The 18,016-nt window shown below is 36.7% G+C and overlaps 3 protein-coding genes across 9 annotated transcripts in view; 2 read left to right on the top strand and 1 right to left on the bottom strand.

Annotated features, from left to right (window-relative positions):
* Positions 1-46: 46 nt before the first annotated feature.
* LOC122349505 (U3 small nucleolar ribonucleoprotein protein MPP10-like) lies at positions 47-4,325 on the bottom strand. The gene is made up of 11 exons (XM_043245568.1): positions 4,199-4,325; positions 3,215-3,907; positions 2,807-2,977; positions 2,572-2,734; positions 2,271-2,412; positions 2,117-2,184; positions 1,744-1,881; positions 1,093-1,203; positions 795-902; positions 405-635; positions 47-292 (listed from the first exon to the last, which is right to left on the bottom strand). The coding sequence occupies exons 1-11, from the start codon at positions 4,279-4,281 to the stop codon at positions 143-145; spliced, it is 2,058 nt and encodes a 685-aa protein (XP_043101503.1). The 5' UTR covers positions 4,282-4,325; the 3' UTR covers positions 47-142.
* Positions 4,326-4,446: 121 nt separating this feature from the next.
* On the top strand, positions 4,447-6,670 carry LOC122349504 (methylmalonyl-CoA epimerase, mitochondrial-like). 2 transcript variants are annotated; one of them, XM_043245566.1, is made up of 3 exons: positions 4,447-4,583; positions 4,788-5,134; positions 5,746-6,670. In XM_043245566.1, the coding sequence occupies exons 1-3, from the start codon at positions 4,544-4,546 to the stop codon at positions 5,896-5,898; spliced, it is 540 nt and encodes a 179-aa protein (XP_043101501.1). In that variant the 5' UTR covers positions 4,447-4,543; the 3' UTR covers positions 5,899-6,670. The 2 variants fall into 2 exon arrangements, with proteins under 2 accessions (XP_043101501.1, XP_043101502.1); XM_043245567.1 differs by having other exon boundaries at positions 4,475-4,583; positions 4,794-5,134.
* A 1,091-nt stretch (positions 6,671-7,761) lies between these two features.
* Positions 7,762-18,016, top strand: part of LOC122349684 (amyloid-beta A4 precursor protein-binding family A member 2-like) — a 71,592-nt gene continuing 61,337 nt past the window's right edge. For 5 of the 6 annotated variants that reach the window (XM_043245823.1, XM_043245822.1, XM_043245821.1 and 2 more), the window contains exon 1: positions 7,778-7,934. The gene's annotated coding sequence lies outside the window, so the exon portion shown is untranslated. Of the gene's footprint in view, positions 7,935-18,016 lie in introns of all 6 variants that reach the window. The other variant, XM_043245819.1, reaches the window with a different exon arrangement.

The raw sequence follows: 18,016 nt of genomic DNA, 5'->3' as shown, positions 1-18,016 counted from the left end.
TAATATGGTCAAAAAAACTAAAAGATAAAACTCCAAAACTCAAATGTACGGGAAAAAGAAATCTGTATTTTAATTAAAAAAAACGTCAGGTTACAACAATTTCTCATTAAACTGTACATATTGCTTTTGACACAAGTCAACATTACAACTTCAGCTTGTTTACAGAGATCTCTTTTTGTTTCTTCTTCTTTGCTGTCTGGGACTTTGAGCCCTTGATTTGGCTCTTGACTTGGTCTTGTAACTGAGAGAAGAAAGCTTGAGAGGAACGCAGGGCCTTATCCATGCCATCATTCTGTCCGAATTCACAAGAAGAGAAAACAAAAAAATTAAAATACGTCACACACCTACACAAAAATCACAATTAAATTGTATTCATTAATGCTGCATTTGACTTAGTTACTGACCGTGAGTATTTTGGCTTTTCCTCCTTTAGTAAGTTTCTTCAGAGTCTGCTCAACCTCAGCTTTGCTCTTCTTCTTCTTGTCTCCTCCTTTCATCGCCTCTTTGGCTTTCTGTCTCTTCTCCCGCTCTTGAATCTTCAGACGCTTCAGTTTCTTCTTCTTGCGTCTCTCTCGTTTCTTATCTGTAGTGGTTTTCTCTGTGTCTCCGAGTATGTTTCCTGCCTTATTCTTCTCCTGAGATAAGGAAATAAAATGCATTGACCGCTCAGGAAGATTGTGAGATCTAACGTGTGTAAATGTCTCACTCAAAAACGACAAAGCAAACTCTTTCCTAAACACTTAAAAGTGAATTTTACGGATCAATTTTAATTGATGCGAGCAGGCCGCGCAAACCTTAATCTCCTCTGGAGCCAGAAGTGTGGCGTCACTGGCACTGACTGGAGCCACTTCCTCCATGGTTATAGTAGGCAAGTTGGAAACCACTTTAACCTCGGGTATATGCTAAACAGAGAAAGAACAGAATCCATTCGACATGTTTACGGATATATATATCAGCTGTTTATAAATTGAAAGCTTTTTGAACATATCTATATTTACAGAGCTGGAAATCGGTTTAGTTTGTTTTTGCATGCGTGCAGGAATATGCTGTATTGGCTGGCTCAAGCCACCAAGACATTTTTTTTGTACTCACTGGTTTTGGTGTGAAGTGGAAGTTTGATAGAGCATCCAGTTTTAGGAAGAGCGTGTCCATGAGTTTCTGGATTTCTACATGTGCTGGGTTCTCTTCCTCTTCCTTCTTTTCCTGAAGCCCACAAAAATATATATAATATAATGGTTTAGTGTAAGTAACATTGTTTTTTTGTTTTTTTGTTAAAAAAAAAAAAATTCTTATTCTGTTGCCTAATAATTATATCTACTCATTTGATTAAAAGTGACAGGAATCCAATCATAATGGTAAAAAAATAAATAAATGCTGTTCTTATTTTAACTTTCTATTCAAATAATATTTACAGCCATTTTACACAATACTGATTACAGCACAAATGTTTTCAACATAGGAATAAATCACATTTTACTAAAATATAAAGCAGTTCTTTTTTTTTTTATATTATATTTTTTTATATCAAATTTTAGTATAATTCTTTTTTTTTTTTATTAAATAAACCCAAAATTGGTAAATACAATATTTTTAAAAAGCTCTTCATCATTCCAAACTTTTGAATGGTTGAACTCAAATTTTTCTATACATAAAACACAAGTTCAGACTTCACTCAAAGCATAAGCTGAAATGTTTTTAGAACGGTACATAAGAGCGGGAGAGGGAACGTTGGACAGGACTCACCTGTGTCTGTTTGATATACTCCTGCTCGTAAACCTCAGCCAGACTCAGTTTGCTCTTCTCGTGGTCAAGAGTGAGTCTCTTCTTATATTCAAACACCTCCTCTTTAGGCTTCTCCTTCCTTACCACGTCATCCCACACCTGAGACGCAATCACAACCATAACACAACAGAAAAAGATGAAGCACACTGTGAAACAAAGCAGACAGTCGTTCATATAAACACTCCTACGTAAACTGTGGTACTCGATTCAATGGACAATTTACAAAAAATGGATTAAGAAACTACATAAAGTCACTTTACTTGCCTTTATCTCTTCAAAACATGGATCAAATTGAACATGAACATTAAACATAGAACATGAAGTTTAAACAAACCTGATCTTTGATTCTCTGTTTGATAATGTCCTCAAGCTGTAAGGTAGTTTCTTCTGTGATGGCTGGAGCTGTGGAGGAGAGAAACTAAGTAACGAACAAATCTATAAAGGCTTTCAAGGCATTTTTGCTGTGACGATCGGTATGCAGCTCTCACCCATCCTGGAGGTCTGGTCAAACGCCACATCCTCTTCCAGCATGCTGTTCTCCGGTCGAGTCTGAGCGCTCACTTCTCCCGTCAGCTGCCACGGCTTCTCGGACAAGGCAGCATTCTCCAGTTCTTCAATCTTTTTTGCCATCTGTTGAAATTTGTATCAAGTCAGGGTTAGTATTGCCAACTAAAGGCACTAAAATTACTAACTGGATACAAATACAAATCTAAACTGAAGGAAAAAATTAAGTACATGGAATTTAAATAAATTTTTTTCAGTTAAAGATTATTAAGTACAAAGACAAACCTTTTCCTGTCTCCTTTCAAAGGATGATTTGGACTCAGGTTTAGGTTCTTTTTTGGCTTTTCCACCTACGATGTCTTCCACATCCTCCCCTTCGCTGTCATCTTCGGGGAGGTCAAATGTCACCTTGCGTAAAGCATTTCTTGCTCCATCGCCCGTGTCATCCCTAAATTGAGAAGTGAAATGCATTTGATCTGGCTTCAACAGAAATTCATTAGCAGGTATCCTCATGACTTACTCATCCATATCAAAATCATCTTCATCGTCCTCCTCCAGCTCGTTGTCATCTCCCTCATAATCATCGTTAGATTCTGGTTCCTGCTCTTCATCTGGATCCATCTCTTCAGGTTCTGCATCCACTTGAGCAAAGTAATCTTTGTATTTGATATTTCTGGAGCTTTTCTTCTGCAAATCAAAAGACATTGAGTTTCATGAGAAGTCAGGTTGAATTCATGTTTATGCTAAGCAAATAAATTGAAATAGAACAATAGTCAGAATACAGTTATGGTTTTGATACTTCTGTGTTACACAATCCTTTTACATGCGTCTGTATATTAAACCCACAGTTTTACACCCTGGATCCATAAAAGGTGATGCAACAAATTAACTTAACTGAAAAAATAAATAAAGGCTCAGGAAATGTTTACCTTTTTCTGTTTTGTAGAGTGCTACAGGTTTATCAAAGCGTAGTTCCTCGTCATCATCAGATGGCAAATTCTGAAAGTAGTCTATCTCCTCCCCTAAGCTCTCATTTCCTTCTCTTTTATCCATGTCGTCCAAAAAGGCTTCCATTTCTGACAATTTAAAAAACCTGTCATCTACTTCTGATGGAGTCCTATTAGGTTTAAACTTTGATAATTTAGCAACTGGCTGTTTCCGTTTGTTTTTTTCCTCAAATTTGTCTACATCAAAGTCCAAATCTGAGTCTTCACCAGAGAAGTCGTCATCCTCATAGCTTGAAGATGGTTTTAACCTCTGCTTAATTTCCTTGTCTTTGTTGTTATCTCCATCATCCTCATCTTCCTCTTCACTCTCTTCTTCTAAATTATTAGCAATTTCTGCATTATCAACATCATCATCTTCTTCTTCCTCCTCCTCCGCATCTTCAAAAAATGTTATAGAGTAATCTGTGACCGTTTGTTCTACTGCCTCCTCAAAATGTGTCAGTAATGGATCGTTCTGAAGCTCCAGCTCTTGCCAGATTTGCTCCTCATCGAAGTTTTCGATGACTAACTGCTCCAGTGGGCTTCCTTTGCAGTCTGCAGGCGCGTGGACTTTATGCAGATCATAAAGAGTCTTGGTAAGTGATTTGAAGTCTGTTGCCAGAGCATCCTGGACACTGAATAAAGATAAGAGAAATGTCACATCTGTAATATTATATTGTTATTTGCGTATACGTATCAACAAACATATTTACTTTGTGCCTATGAATAAAACATTCATGACAATCAATATGAAACAAACGTAAGAGAAAGGAACGTCGCGTAGATTAAACGCGTAACCACAACGTTAGATTTTTGCACATGTGTGACCCGATACGCGTTTCAGCTCGTTTAACATTAGAAACTGTCCTATCTTAAATTAATAAACCATTCAGCAAAATAGTTTAATCACAGAGCGTGCATCCAACCTGAGAAATTGCTCCAGGTGTGCTGTGTCGCTGTTTAGTAACTTTAAGCAGCTCTCCAACGTGCTGCCATCCCCGGTCGCCATGTCTGCACTCACATGGGTCTCTGCGTAACGTTCCGCTTGGTAAATACAACCCCTGGAAACAAAATGCGCCGCGTTGCGTTCCACAGAGAAGGTTCCATATGATCGGAGCGTTTCTTAACATACCGATTTACTAGTTTAGTATACAATAATTATGTTTTAAAAATTGACATGTTACGAACATTTTATATGGGTAAATTATGAGTCTATTATCATAGCTGAACACATGCATCGAGTTGTTTAAATAAAGTTTTGCGTGTTTGCGATGACCGCAAAGATGGCTTCCTCTTTACTGAAGGTTGCAGGTAAACTGTAGTAAATCGATATTGTTTGCTGTCTCTTATGTTTTTTCCTTTAAATACTTGCAACATTTAGAGCTGCTTTCAAGTGCACACGTTGCACTTGTCGGTGTCTTACTCTTTAACGGCTTTTGTGAATAAAGTCCGCCTAGAGATTACTTTGTTCTGTATTTAATGCGCCCATGCTGCAGCTGTTAATCTCTCTTGTAGTTACAGGTCTCTCGAGGTGTGCATGGCACACTTTACCCTCAGTGAGGGCATTGCGTCTGACTGTACCCGTCGCTCAAGGTGTCCCTCAGTCATTATGGAAGTTAGGCAGACTGAATCATGTGGCTATCGCAGTACCAGACCTAGAGAAAGCCACAGCACTGTATCGTGATGTGCTGGGGGCTCAAGTAAGCGCCACCGTACCACTCCCTGAGCACGGGGTGTACACTGTGTTTGTAGAACTGGGAAACACCAAATTAGAGCTTCTGCACCCTCTGGGAGAGAAAAGCCCTATTGCAGGATTCCTGCAGAAGAACAAAGCTGGAGGGATGCATCATATCTGTATTGAGGTAAAGATAAGATTAGGTCAAATAATCATTTTCAAAGCTCCCCTATACTGGTTACGACGTTTAGTATTTTTGCTGTAATTTTGACCCTTCTTCATTAGATTAGATCAATTAAACAATTTGAAGATTCTGATACTGTTCTTCAAAGAAAAAAAATTGTAATAATACTCGTATTTTATAGCTAAATTTGACATTGGCTTCACTTATAAATATAGAGACAAACACAAAAGTTGCATGACATATTGCATGTATCAAATCATAGGTGTTATGTATTACAATTGTCAAAACAGTTTATATATATATATATACACACACCTTATCGTTCTGAAACATATACATGCATAGGTATTTTTATATAGATCTTAAATGTTCACAGTATACACGCATATGCTATGTAAAGAAAAAATTTTTTTTTGCATGTGATTAATCATTTGACAGAAAAATGCAATAACAATAATATTAGTATTAAATAAAAAATAATGAAATTCCTGCACTAGATTTCTTGTGAATCAATCCTTATTTCAAGTTTCTTCGCACTAAATATTGTTTTATAAAACTTGTTTTATAGTCAAGTGTCAGTATCTACAATTTACGGGCTGCTTGTTCCACTGCAGGTGGATGATATCAACGCTGCAATAGTTGATTTGAAGGAAAAGAAAATCAGGCTGCTCTCCCCAGAGCCACGGATAGGGGCTCACGGCAAACCAGTGATGTTCCTCCACCCTAAAGACTGTGATGGGGTTCTTGTGGAGATAGAACAAGCCTAGCTATCACACATGAGAGTATCTAGCATACAGAGACACTTTGATTTTTGACACTTAAGCTATTGTGATTATATTAAGAAGAATGGTATGATTCCACTTGTTTCACTAATCATTAATCTGTTATGGTGTGCTTTATATTCTTGGCCTTTTTTTCTGAAGTAAAGATTTTCTTTAATCACTTAATAAATGGTTAAAGTTAGTTTGATCCTTTGACTCTTTGCAAGCTCACACATTCAAAATGTGTGCAGAGTATGTAAATCATGTTTAATTTTTTTTTCCCCCTCGCAATAACATTTGTGGGGTACACTTGGTATTTTTCTTGTTTTTTTTTTTATGATGATTACAACATCCGAAGCCGAAATAAGCTTATTAAATTATATGCATGCTTTAAATGCTATGATAAAATGTTAGATATGTTTTGCTATTTTTATGAATGTGAATTGAAATCCTCGCAAGCCTCTCATCTGGCTCTCAGTGGAACAGACAGATTGAAGCTTTCTTTTTTTGGCTGACAACCATGTATTTGGGAGACAGGTTGGCTCATACCCATCTCTCCACTGTAGTCAACCCTCCGCCAAATAGAAAGCTGGTTTTTGTTCTTATGCCTTAAATCTGCTTTTTTGAGAGAGAGGGAGAGAGAGAGAGGGAGATAACTAGAGGAGTGAGATTAAGAACTGATGTTTGTGGGCTTTCTCACTGTGTGGTCTCCAAGGTTTTGTTTGAATTTTCCTGCTTCAGCACCATTAGAATAAAAGGATCTTTAATGACGTTTTAAGCTGTTTTTGACTTTTCAATTTATTTGGCAGTCTGAAAAGGAACAGAATTCTTTCCAAAGAAATTCTCACACTGTCCAAAAAAATAAATAAAATAATAATAATAATAAATCCTTTTGAATTACTTTTGCACAGGCTACATTTAAGCTTTTGTGCACAGTAGTAAAAAAAAAAACTTTATTAATAAATCAATATTAGAGAAAATAAGCACCAAAGAAATCTGATGCTACTTTAAATATATTAAGGGCAAAGGATATCTTCAATGGAGCAAACCACTTTTCCTAATGAATTCTGTGCAGCTTGCATTAGGTTTTTTTCTTTTTTTTTTTTTTTTTTTTTTTTTTTTGTAGAAATCATAATGAGAAAACATCTGCCTGGATTAATCATGAAGCAAGACTAGCTTGCACGGTAATTGTTGCGGTATCCCAAAGGCATCTCATCCTAATTGCACGTATTCGAACCACATGTCCAGTTTTATCTGGGGCATTGAAAGCTGTTTATTGCCTTAGTCTCGAGAAACGCCATCTCATGTTGCCTGGCCCAGAACACCATCTGCAAGAGAAGGGAATAACGTATCTCATATCTTCTGTGCTAATGCACTATTGGTTTTATTTTCGTATTATTATTATTTTGTGTGTGTTAATGTGTTCTCATTTGCACGATCTACCATGTAATAGTCATTGACATCCAACAGAATCAGGAAGCAAAGATTATACGTTTCAGGGAAACAGCGAAAATCTCTCTTATGTAATATAAGGAGAATCTGATCGCACAGTGAGATGATGCTCAATTTGAGCGACATTATCCTTCAAAGCAAGGCCAGAAAGAAACGGCGTCGTGTGTAAATGTCACCACGAGGGCAGCAGATAGTGAATTTGCGTGGACTCTTAATTACTAATGATAATTAATAATGACTGATGACATGTCGAAAGCTAAAGAGTAACACTTAGGTCCGTTCAGCGCCAAGCTTTGTTAGTTTGCCGCCCAAGACGTGATTTAAAGTAAATTCAAATGACAGAATCGTTTTCAGATAATTTCCCCACACAATGAAAGCCGCACGCGCTCTTTCTCTCCGTCTCGGGTGGGGTTTGTGGCGCTGGAGCTCAGCTCTGCAGTGGAGCGCCCCCTGCCGTTCTCTATCTCTGCTCTTCGGGCTTCCGTTCTCCTCAGTCTCCGGGATGCGGCGTCGGTGCGGTTCCCACTCTCTCTACCTCTGAAAACACGGGACTTCTATATACGAGCATCGCAGCATCAAAGGTTATGCAGGTAGGATGGTTTTCTGTCTCACGTTTGCCCTGAACCTGAACGCTTAGCGTGGCGCGTTGACGCGGAATGAAGTGATGCGCTCGTGAAGGATACAGCAGGGTTTCATTCTCTCAGTGCAACATCAAACCCTCTGCCACGAGCACGTACATGATGTTAGACGTCCTCCTCGGCCGTCTCTCAACTGTTAAAATCGTCGTTACGGTGGAAGAGGTAGAAATTGCGCAAATCGAAGAGTCGTCTGTTTCTTTAATTTTTGTGTGCAACTCCTTTTCTTTCGAGAGCTTTTTTGGTCTGCGTATATTCACTTTCTCGTTAAGAACCACGGCTGAAAATGTCATGACGAAAACGTAGAAAGTCCTCAAAAAGTTGGTTAAAATATGTCGTACTGTATAATAGACCCAGTTAAGTTTAACTTTATCGCTTGAAATCGTCGTCAATTATAGTATTTTATCTATCTATCTATCTATCTATCTATCTATCTATCTATCTATCTATCTATCTATCTATCTGGGTAGCTGACATGAAATATTAATTTTTTTTAAACGTTTAAGCTATATTTTAAATAATTAAACTTGTTACAGTTACAGCATTAGAATATATTTAAATATATTTAAATAATACACATTAAGATACTAGTCAATATTTAATATTAAAAATGTGAGTTTGCATGGTTAAAATCTTAAAAGGGCCATGCAAGATTTTCAGTTTTCTTTATACGCCCCTTATGCTAATTTTAACCTACAATCTTCATGTTTATAGAAATGTCAGCTGATACGGGTAGTTGAGAGATATCATTGTTATTCAGATTTTGTTTTGTTTACAATTACAAGCAGACCTGCTTGGTCAGTAGCCAGCAAAGTCTGATTAATAAATCTGTTTGTACAGGGAATTTTGCATTCTGTCCCGGTATAAATCTTTTAGCGACCGACAGATAAAATCATGATTAGATGCTGAGATTCTAATTGTGGAATATAAACATAATTATATCCTAGTCCTTCAGTTTTGGTTGGTTTGTGGAGCTTATCATGATCATGCTAAATCAAGCATCAAATTCAAGCCTCGAGCTGGAAATCAAGCATCATGCTGCTGCTGTAAGAGATGAGCTCCTTTTTGTCCAGAGAACAATAGCCGGTCCACTCCCCTGAACTGATCAATGAAACCACAAGGACTAGAAAATATTATGCATATTCTAAAAATATGTGTAGTGGCTGAACTTTTCACAACTAAGAACAAAATGACACATATCTTTTGGCAGTAAATGAATGCTCAAGCTATGTCGGCTCGTCTTTGTGCGTATATCTCAAAGTAGTTAATATGAAATCTGAAACATAGTATAGAGGTAGTTTAGGAGTGGTAGGGCAGAGAGAGAGCCAGACTGAGTGTGAAGGAGGGACTGTGAGTGCTTATAAAGGTGCATAATTCCTGAGTGTGATCCCAGTTGGTGGTTCCGTCTCCACAACAGTCTCCTGCCGCTCTCTTGTCCAGGCAACCTGCTCTCTCTCTCTCTTTCACACACACACACACACACACACGCACACACACACACACACACACACACACACACACACACACACACACACACACACACACACACACACGCACACGCACGCTGCCCCGCCCCTCCTTTCAGATCTCTTATAGTTACGGTTCTGTGCTGAAGGACAAACACTGTTTGCAAGAGCATGCTGAGATGATATTTATGCACCAGTAGGACATTTATAAATTGATCTCTTGCGAGAAATCGGATAGAAACATGAAAAGAAAAGCCCTGGTGGGGTTACTCACTTTAGGAGTAATTTTAGCAAAAGAATATTTAGTTGATAAACACAGAAAGACACTGAAATGTATGAATGTATAATGAAATGGGGTTTTGCTAGCCCTATTTTTTTTAGGAGTTTTTGATAGAAACTATTTTGAACAATGCATACAGTTGCAGTAGTGGTGAGATGTGAGGGTGTGGGCAGGGTTTTTTTTTATGGTGTTACTAATGTGGGTGTAAGCGGTTTTGGCCCAAATCTGCTGTCTGGTTTAGCACTCGCTCTGATATATATGATCCTGTTGTCTTTGTGTGTGTGTATGTGTGTGTGTGTGTGTGTGTGTGTGTGTGTGCATGTGTGTGTGTGTTTGTGTGATAACCTCTGGCAATGTGCCCGGGAAGAGGAGGACAAGGGTCAGAGAGACATGTTCTCACTCAGCTCAATTTAAAATCTACTGCTCACTATAAATATATAGAAATGCTGATGTGCAGTTAGCAGTCAACAGCCCAGAAAAGCGCAGAAAGGATACATGTATTCCTGTTTATAAACACTACAATTAAAAAGTTTGTGGTCAGTAAGATTTTTAAAAATGAACTCTCATCAAGAGTGCATTCATTTAAAATATAGAAAAACAATTGTGAAACATTATTATAATTTCAAACATGCAATTAAATTTTTTTTTTAATTCATTCTGAATTGTTTAGCAATCATTAGCCTTCAGTGTCACACGATCCTTGGGAAATCAATCTAATATGCTAATTGTGGAAACCGTGATTCATTTTTACAGTTTGACAAATATAAAAGAGCAGTGTTTATTCAAAATATGTTTTTTTGTAACAATTAACTGTCATTTTTGATCAGTTGCTAAATTGTTTATTTATTTTGGCAAATTTCCTAAAATGCAAATAATAAAAAATGATAGAAATTTGAAATTTGATGAAAATGTGGCCTTTGTTTAACTTTAGAGCATGCTCTGTCGGACTTACAAATATAGAAAAATTGCCAGTGCTGTAGTGCACAAATTTGGTGTACACAGATATCCCAAGAGTATCACACGTTAAGGATAGGTAATGGGGGGGTGCCGGCGGCTCTGACCTCAGAATGATGTAAATACCATGTAAAGAGAAAAAAAAAAAACATGATTTCAAGTAGAGTTTCGCCCACACAGTTACATGGTGTTAATGATCTTAGTTATCTGTCCAGGATGTGTGGTATCTCAAGCAAGAATTTGCATTTGTTTACTTCATAAATCAGAAGCTGTGTTTTCATGAGGTCTAATCTTAAGGCGCGTCAGTTATTGATTTGTTTGGGCTCTGTATAAATAAAAAAAAAGTATTGCGATGTATGAAATTCAAAAACAAGTATGATTTATATTAGAATCTCTAGAAAAGCCACTGATTGCGAAGCGCTTTTTATCCTGGTATTAAAATGTTTCTTTGTTTGTTTTTGCTTGCTTGATCGTTCAGAGTTTATTTTTCTCCTATCAGATTGTGCCTTATTGGTCACAGGCCCTATAAGTCACTGCTTATGTGTCTTTCGATCAGACTGGAGATTGATTAATATTAATAGCATAGCTCAGAGACTCTGACTAGATGTGAATGAGTTGTCTGCTCTTTTGATGTTTACTTTTGAAAAAACTGAGTAGCCGAGCATGGTGGCTTGTTAGATATTTTAAAAGCGCATTCGAGCATCTGTTATTCGCAGTAAGTGAAAGCGGCTTTTTTAGCATACTATCAGCCCAGTACGATTTGAGAGGAGCTTTTGTGTTTGTGTCTTTTGCCTCCTTTATCATCTTTCCTTTTCGTACATAAATGGACATTTTCATTATTTTTGGGAAGCCGTCCACATTGAGATTGAATTCTTTTATCCATCTGGTGCTTTCATCCTCTTGTTTATCATACAAAAAGAGAATATCGTGAACTCAAGTGCGACGTGAGAAAGGTCTGTAGCCATTTTTTCACTCGTTGGCTGAAGTTTATCTGACTCAAGATTATGAAACAATGTTGCTCTTGATCTTTTCATTCATTACCCAGTCTGTGCGTTCTTTGAAAAGCTAATTATTTTATGCCTCTGGCTATGTGTGTACCCTGCCCTCATATCTGATGTAATATCTGTCATAATGCTCTAAATAAGTAAGTAAGTCGTGGCCCTGACTTCTGTACAAGCTTTCTTGACTGTGTGAGAAGGTTTTTTTTTTCGTACTGGTGACTCACTTGTTGGTGAATCACTTGCTGTATACTCCTGGATTGAATTTTGACATTTTTCTCACACCTGCTAAGTTTTCCCTGCATCTCTATATTTGATCAGTAAAGAGGTCGTTCCTGTTATGGTTTAGTCAAGTCAGTTTTATTTGTATAGTGCAGCTTTTTTTTCAGTCCAAGGACCTCTGAGTGGATGCAGCGATGTGACTGCTGCAAATAAACAGGAATAAGAGTTTTGTGTCTTACAAAAATCTTAATATAAAAGTTTTCCAAATGCATACCGATGCTCTTACTGTGAACAATTCAATCATTTTAAAATAAACAAATGAAATTTCTGTCTTCTGGTGAATCAACATCTGGTGATGTATGCTAGACTTCTCCAGTTATTTAGTCGTTTGTAAATTTGAAAGTCGACGGCAAGTCAGATTTACCTTCTTCCTGTCTTCTAAAACATAGTATAGTCTTATTTATAATACATATGCATTATGCTAAATATTGTTCTATAACATCTGTAACGTATCGCTTCAGACTTAAATTATAATTATACATTTTATTAAAAAGTATAAATAAAATTTGTTTAGAGCACTACATGTGCATACTGCACATTTCTTAATATTAAGCCTAAAATGTTTTGCAGTCGCGTTTAATTAGGATTGTATGATCTTTGAGTAATATCTGTACGCTTGCAATAGGCCCACTTTAGCAAATACAAATATACTTCAGTATATCTTTAGTTGGATTTCAGCACTACTTCCACACAGTTAAAGTACAAAATTATGGCAGTTGTTCCAATTTATCAGATATTAAGCATGCTAAAAGTTTAAATGCATATAGCATGAAATAAATATAATTCATCACATTGTCGTATGTTTATTTTTCACTAGGGTACATTTGTGTTGCATACGTGCACGTTACATATTTCCAATAATTTTAATGACTTTATTTTAAATCATTTAGCAGAACGTTAGGTTTGTAAGCGTATCTGTGGTTGATGTTAATCTAGTATTTCATTTTTACATATTTTTATTCGTTCAGGTGACAGGAGATGGGGAACAGCATCACCCCTGTGGCAAATATGTTTATTCGAATGTCCATTTCTGATATTTCTAGGTAATTAAAAAAAAAAGACTCTCTTGTAGCATCGACTGACCCCTCTTCCGTGTAATTTGGTACAACCAATTTCAGTCACCTGTGCCGCTCCAGGGAAGAGAGCCGAGGGTGACACTGTTTTTGGTGTGTATTAGTGACTTACGCACCACATCCAGCAGAAGAGCTCAATCTGCCTTCCTACCGCTTTTTGCGTATCTGTCAATAAATGTCTACGCTTGATCAAGCGAAGTGGGGATAAATGAATCTTTCTTTTTGAGATGGGATAAGACATAACAGGGGAAGGCAAATGCAGCTGCTGTGAGTTTATTTTGCTGCTGTGCTCCTGCTCCACTGACCTGTTCTCTGTTGAGGGATGATGGTCTGTTGATATTTGTGATGGGTCATTTGGGCTTGTGCTTTAGCTGCCTATGTTTACTGCAGTCTGAAGGTCATGGAGGCCGGTCCCTGCTGGGACAACGGCACCTTAAATCTCTGCAGTGTCTGTTTTCGGCTATTCATATACCGGGGGCTGACTCATCGACAGAATAAATGTGTGTAGCTGTAGTCATACTGAAGATTTATATTTATGTAAGCTCAACTTCCCTCCTACTTTTAGAGTAGCACAGACTGATCGTCCTTGGGACCTTTTATAGCTTGAGAATCGGAAAACCCAACGGGTCAAAGTAACGCGTCCAGCCCAGGAATAGCTCCGTGAAAGGGTGATACATCTTTTCTCCTTTAGCTGCTGCGCAGTTAGCCTCGCGCCATTTCAGATCCATGTACATTAGCATTTAAATGAGCTAACTTGATTTTACCCAGTTCGGGCTCCATTGTCTCCGTTTGAATGAGTCCACACTCAGCGGATTGAATGGAATGAGATCAGACGATCCATTCACTCTTGCTCTCAGTCTTTAATAACGTGGAGGATTCACTAACTAATGGGACCACAGGTGAAGAGCGAACAAGCCTCCTTGTTCGTATGTCTGTTTTCATCCAGAACTACCTGTAAAGACTACAATCAGGTCCTATTGTCAATCTCAAAATGTAGATTGATATTTCTGGAAAGACCATGATTAGTTTTGGAATAAAGTTGCGTTTCAGTGTTTATTGTTCTTTTATTACAGTGTGTCTTGTCAGTTAGGTTTTATATTCGTTCATTTTCTCTCTATCGTAGTTTTAATTCTGGTTCCAGTTTATTTAGTTTCTATTTTAATTTTAGGACAGACAAAGTTAATGTGCAAACTGGTATCATTTAAAGTTGTCTAATAGTGTTTGATATCACAGTCTCGTAAAAATGCAACTAGATAGCAATAAGACATTTAAATGCTGGCAGGTTGAGCTATAAAGGCTTTAGGTTTTATGATATAACACAAATCTCACGGAAATTAATTAGGGAGCATTTTTATTTTAGTTAGTTTTTAAGTAATGAAAGTGTTTAGTTATTAAGAAGAATTTAAAATGATAGTTTAAAATGAGTGCTGCCAAACAATTAATAGCGATTAATCAGATCAAAAATGAAAGTTTTTGGATACATAATGCATGAATAGTACTGTGTATATTTATTATGTGTATATACATACATACAAACATGTGCATGTATATATATTTAAGAAAAATATGCTATGTTGATTTATTAAATATTTTATATGTAATATAAAATATAATAATATAAATGTATATACATGTAAATATTTTCTGTGTATTTATATATACATAATAAATATACTATGTAAAAACAAAGTTTATTTTGGGACGCGATTTATTGTGATTATTCAATTGTTTGGCAGCGCTATGTACATATCTATTTTATAATTGTTTAATATGACAAAAATAGATTCCTTTAGTTTTTTTTTTTTTTTTACAATAATAACCCCAACATTAGCTGATGTACAACTTTGGTTTTGGTATTCTACTCTAATATTAAATGTTACTGGTTTATTCTCCTATTCCCTTCATTCTCTTTGAACAATAATTAGATAAAGCATGAACTACAAATTAAATGCACATCATGTGCTTTTTCTTTCTACATTCAGCGCTGGCACTAAAAACAGCTTCCTTTTTTGGCCAGGTTGTGAAAAAAATTTATACGAGAATGTGAAAAATAGATTAAATTGCCAAAAGGTCGTATTTGAACTTTTTCCAAAGTCATCTGAATAGTGTATTTTTGGACTTGTTAGCAGGAACTTTCTAGGAGGACCCGAGGCGATGGATCCATCTGAAAATGAACACACTATTGATCACTGGGAGGGAAGCAGGTGGCGGTTTGTGATCGCTGGTGAATGTAGGCTGATACAGCTCATTCGATTGTACTATTTTATTAATTAATTTGCTTTGTGTTGAGGGCTGGATTATAAAATACAAACACCCAAATCCTCCAGGTAAAGAAAAACCAACATCGAGAGCTACTGTGAAGCACTTATCTTGTCAGAGGTTTTGTGTGTGTGTGTGTGTGTGAAGGTCTCTAGATCGTCTGCAGGTGTTGTGTTTCTCTGTCTGCTGTTTTTCCCTCACTGTGCTTCAGTTATATCATTATTAGCACTTAAGCTTTCAGTGTATTCAGTGGGCCTGATCATTAGCTAGCCTGTTTCTCTGAGATCGCATTCTATTAGCATTTAGATGAAGCGGTGATTTCAGACGGCTTCAACATACTACTGAGCATATGCAGCTGCTGCCAACACTTAGTGTATGTAGACATTTAGACATGTAAAAGTGAGTTTACATCTCTGCTATAAAGACTTAATACATATTTATTATAGTAGTGGAATTTTCAGTCATATAAATAGCCGTATGTATCATTAAACACACATAACATTTTTTATGTGTGCTATGCATTTATCATTGTGAATCATGTATCTAAAAAAGCTTTAGACGTTCATGATTGATGTTACTATTATAATGTCTAGTATACATTTTCAGCAGTTTTGCAACTTTAATGGGTTTTTGTGGTTATCAGTTTTAAGTTAAATGGATACAATGGTTCACCCAAAAATTAAATGGCTTTTATTATTTACTCACCCTCATGTCACTCAAAACCTATATGACTTTTTTCATCGGTAGATTATTAAAGTTCGACACGATGTTCACATTATGAAAATCAATGGTGACCAAAACCTTCTTCAAGATATCTTCTTTTGTGTTCAACAGAAAGATACAGAAGAGGTCCTGCAGGTTTAATAACATAGAAGAGAGTAAAGTGGTGGACTTTCCCTGGATTACTGGCTTCTGATTAGACAATTGAGCAATTTAGTTATCTAATAGAGGTCTAATCTGGGTCTAAACTGAAACTGTGTTTGTCTTCTTAGCTGATTGTTTTCTACATTGCATTTTTCTAGGCAGAATCTATGGCAATGTACAGATACAAAATGACCAAAGTCGAATCAGTATTTCATGTGTACATATTTATCATCCCTAAACTCATATAAACAGTGTAAATTTCAAAAGCTGTCTGGTTTATGACCAGTAAAAAAACAGCATAGCTAAGAGTTTGTGAACCATTAGAAGAACACTAAAAGAAGCCTTCTGGGATAATTGCACAAAGTAAAAAGAGAAAGAAGGAGAGAAAATGTGAGAATAACTGGTGAGGGAATGACTGCTTGTCTTAAAATGTAGCCTTTGGGCTTCACAACTCACACGCAGCAGCTGGTGTGTGAGTAAAAGGGTAATTGATTTGGTTCAAGAAGGGTGTGTGGGTCAGCCTTTAACTGCATGCTGGGAACCGGCCATAGTCCCCAAGAAAAAAAATCTTAAACTTAATAGTTGGTATATATATATATATATATATATATATATATATATATATATATATATATATATATATATATATATATATATATATATATATATATATTAATCTTTGTAAATAAGCTTGTAGTGATGTGATATTTCAGAGAATGAGAGCATATATTTGTTTTAAAGTGATCTTGTGACATTTAGAGGGCATCTCTATGTCTTGGTAATCCGTTCAGTTACCGAGTGCATCAGTTTAGTGTTGGGGATATTTAGTTTTAATATGAGATCATATTTACTGCTATTTCTTTCAAAGTTTTCTGATACATTTGTATCTTTTGATTCTTTGGAATCAGCGCCGAGGAAAACAATGAGCTGTTTGGGCCTCATATCATTAGTTTGAGAGACGATGTGGAAATGGTAACACCCAGATTCAAGAGATTTTCGAGAGTTAGTCATCTGTGGAAAGCTAAATCCTTTTTTATATTCTGACATTAGCTTAAGAATGAGGCACACACTCTCACAGCTTGACAGATCATGGATGTTCTTTACCGTCGAGCTGTCGTTTATTCGGGGGAAAATACGTGGATCTGAGGGCTTGCTCTCACTAATGGACCCCAAAATGGATTTGGTGTAGTTGCACGAAAGGTTGAGGATCCCAGCACATGATTACCGGGATAAATTGTGGACAGATTCTCCCAACACACACATTCATTGGACGATAGCAGGTTTTTGAGATTCTTATCTGTCAATAAGCCTTACAAGCACAGAGCATCTTTACAGCCAGCCCTGTCCTTGAACAGACAACATGCATCATTAATACCTGGCATATATTTGATGCTCTAAAGCCTTTGGGAATAAATGAATAGCAATTGCAATGCCTGCTGACAGGTCTGTGTCTGCTGTGTAGATGTAATTGCTTTAACAACACTTGTGCTGCTCTGCAAAAATGTTTCAGACCTCAATCTCTACTTTTTAGCTTTGGTATAAAAAGCTTGAATGAAGCATGTGTTAACGGATGAACCGTAGAGGGTTTAGTCATAGTTTTGTTCTGGCACTGGTTGAAGTAGAACATTCAAAGGAGCCATTTTAAAGTTAAGAGATAATGACTTTTAAATCATTACCAAAGTTCTTGTGTCAGCAATTGCAAAAGACTGCATGGCCTATTAGTCACCCTTGGTTTAGCGCTAATCACATTCAGACTTTATTGTGTAGTTTCTAACCTTCATACCGGATGTGACCAGCATTCCACCTAAACGAATTAGGGTTTCATTTCAAGACAAATGTAATGTCAAATATGAAGAGATTT

This window comes from Puntigrus tetrazona, chromosome 7 (assembly GCF_018831695.1).
Source record: "Puntigrus tetrazona isolate hp1 chromosome 7, ASM1883169v1, whole genome shotgun sequence".
Lineage (NCBI taxonomy): Eukaryota > Metazoa > Chordata > Actinopteri > Cypriniformes > Cyprinidae > Puntigrus > Puntigrus tetrazona.
The sequence above is the reverse complement of the archived record's forward strand: the minus strand, read 5'-3'. Positions and strand labels throughout refer to the sequence as shown.

Excerpts from the sequence above, each read along its gene's own strand:
- LOC122349505 (XM_043245568.1), bottom strand. The coding sequence starts at position 4,281 with ATGGCGACCGGGGATGGCAGCACGTTGGAGAGCTGCTTAAAGTTACTA. Across the intron at positions 2,413-2,571 it reads TTGAAAGGAGACAGGAAAAG|ATGGCAAAAAAGATTGAAGA; the intron begins GTTTGTCTTTGT and ends AAATTTCAACAG. Across the intron at positions 293-404 it reads GAAAAGCCAAAATACTCACG|AATGATGGCATGGATAAGGC; the intron begins GTCAGTAACTAA and ends GAATTCGGACAG.
- LOC122349504 (XM_043245566.1), top strand. The coding sequence starts at position 4,544 with ATGACCGCAAAGATGGCTTCCTCTTTACTGAAGGTTGCAG. Across the intron at positions 4,584-4,787 it reads CTCTTTACTGAAGGTTGCAG|TTACAGGTCTCTCGAGGTGT; the intron begins GTAAACTGTAGT and ends TCTCTCTTGTAG. Across the intron at positions 5,135-5,745 it reads TGCATCATATCTGTATTGAG|GTGGATGATATCAACGCTGC; the intron begins GTAAAGATAAGA and ends GTTCCACTGCAG.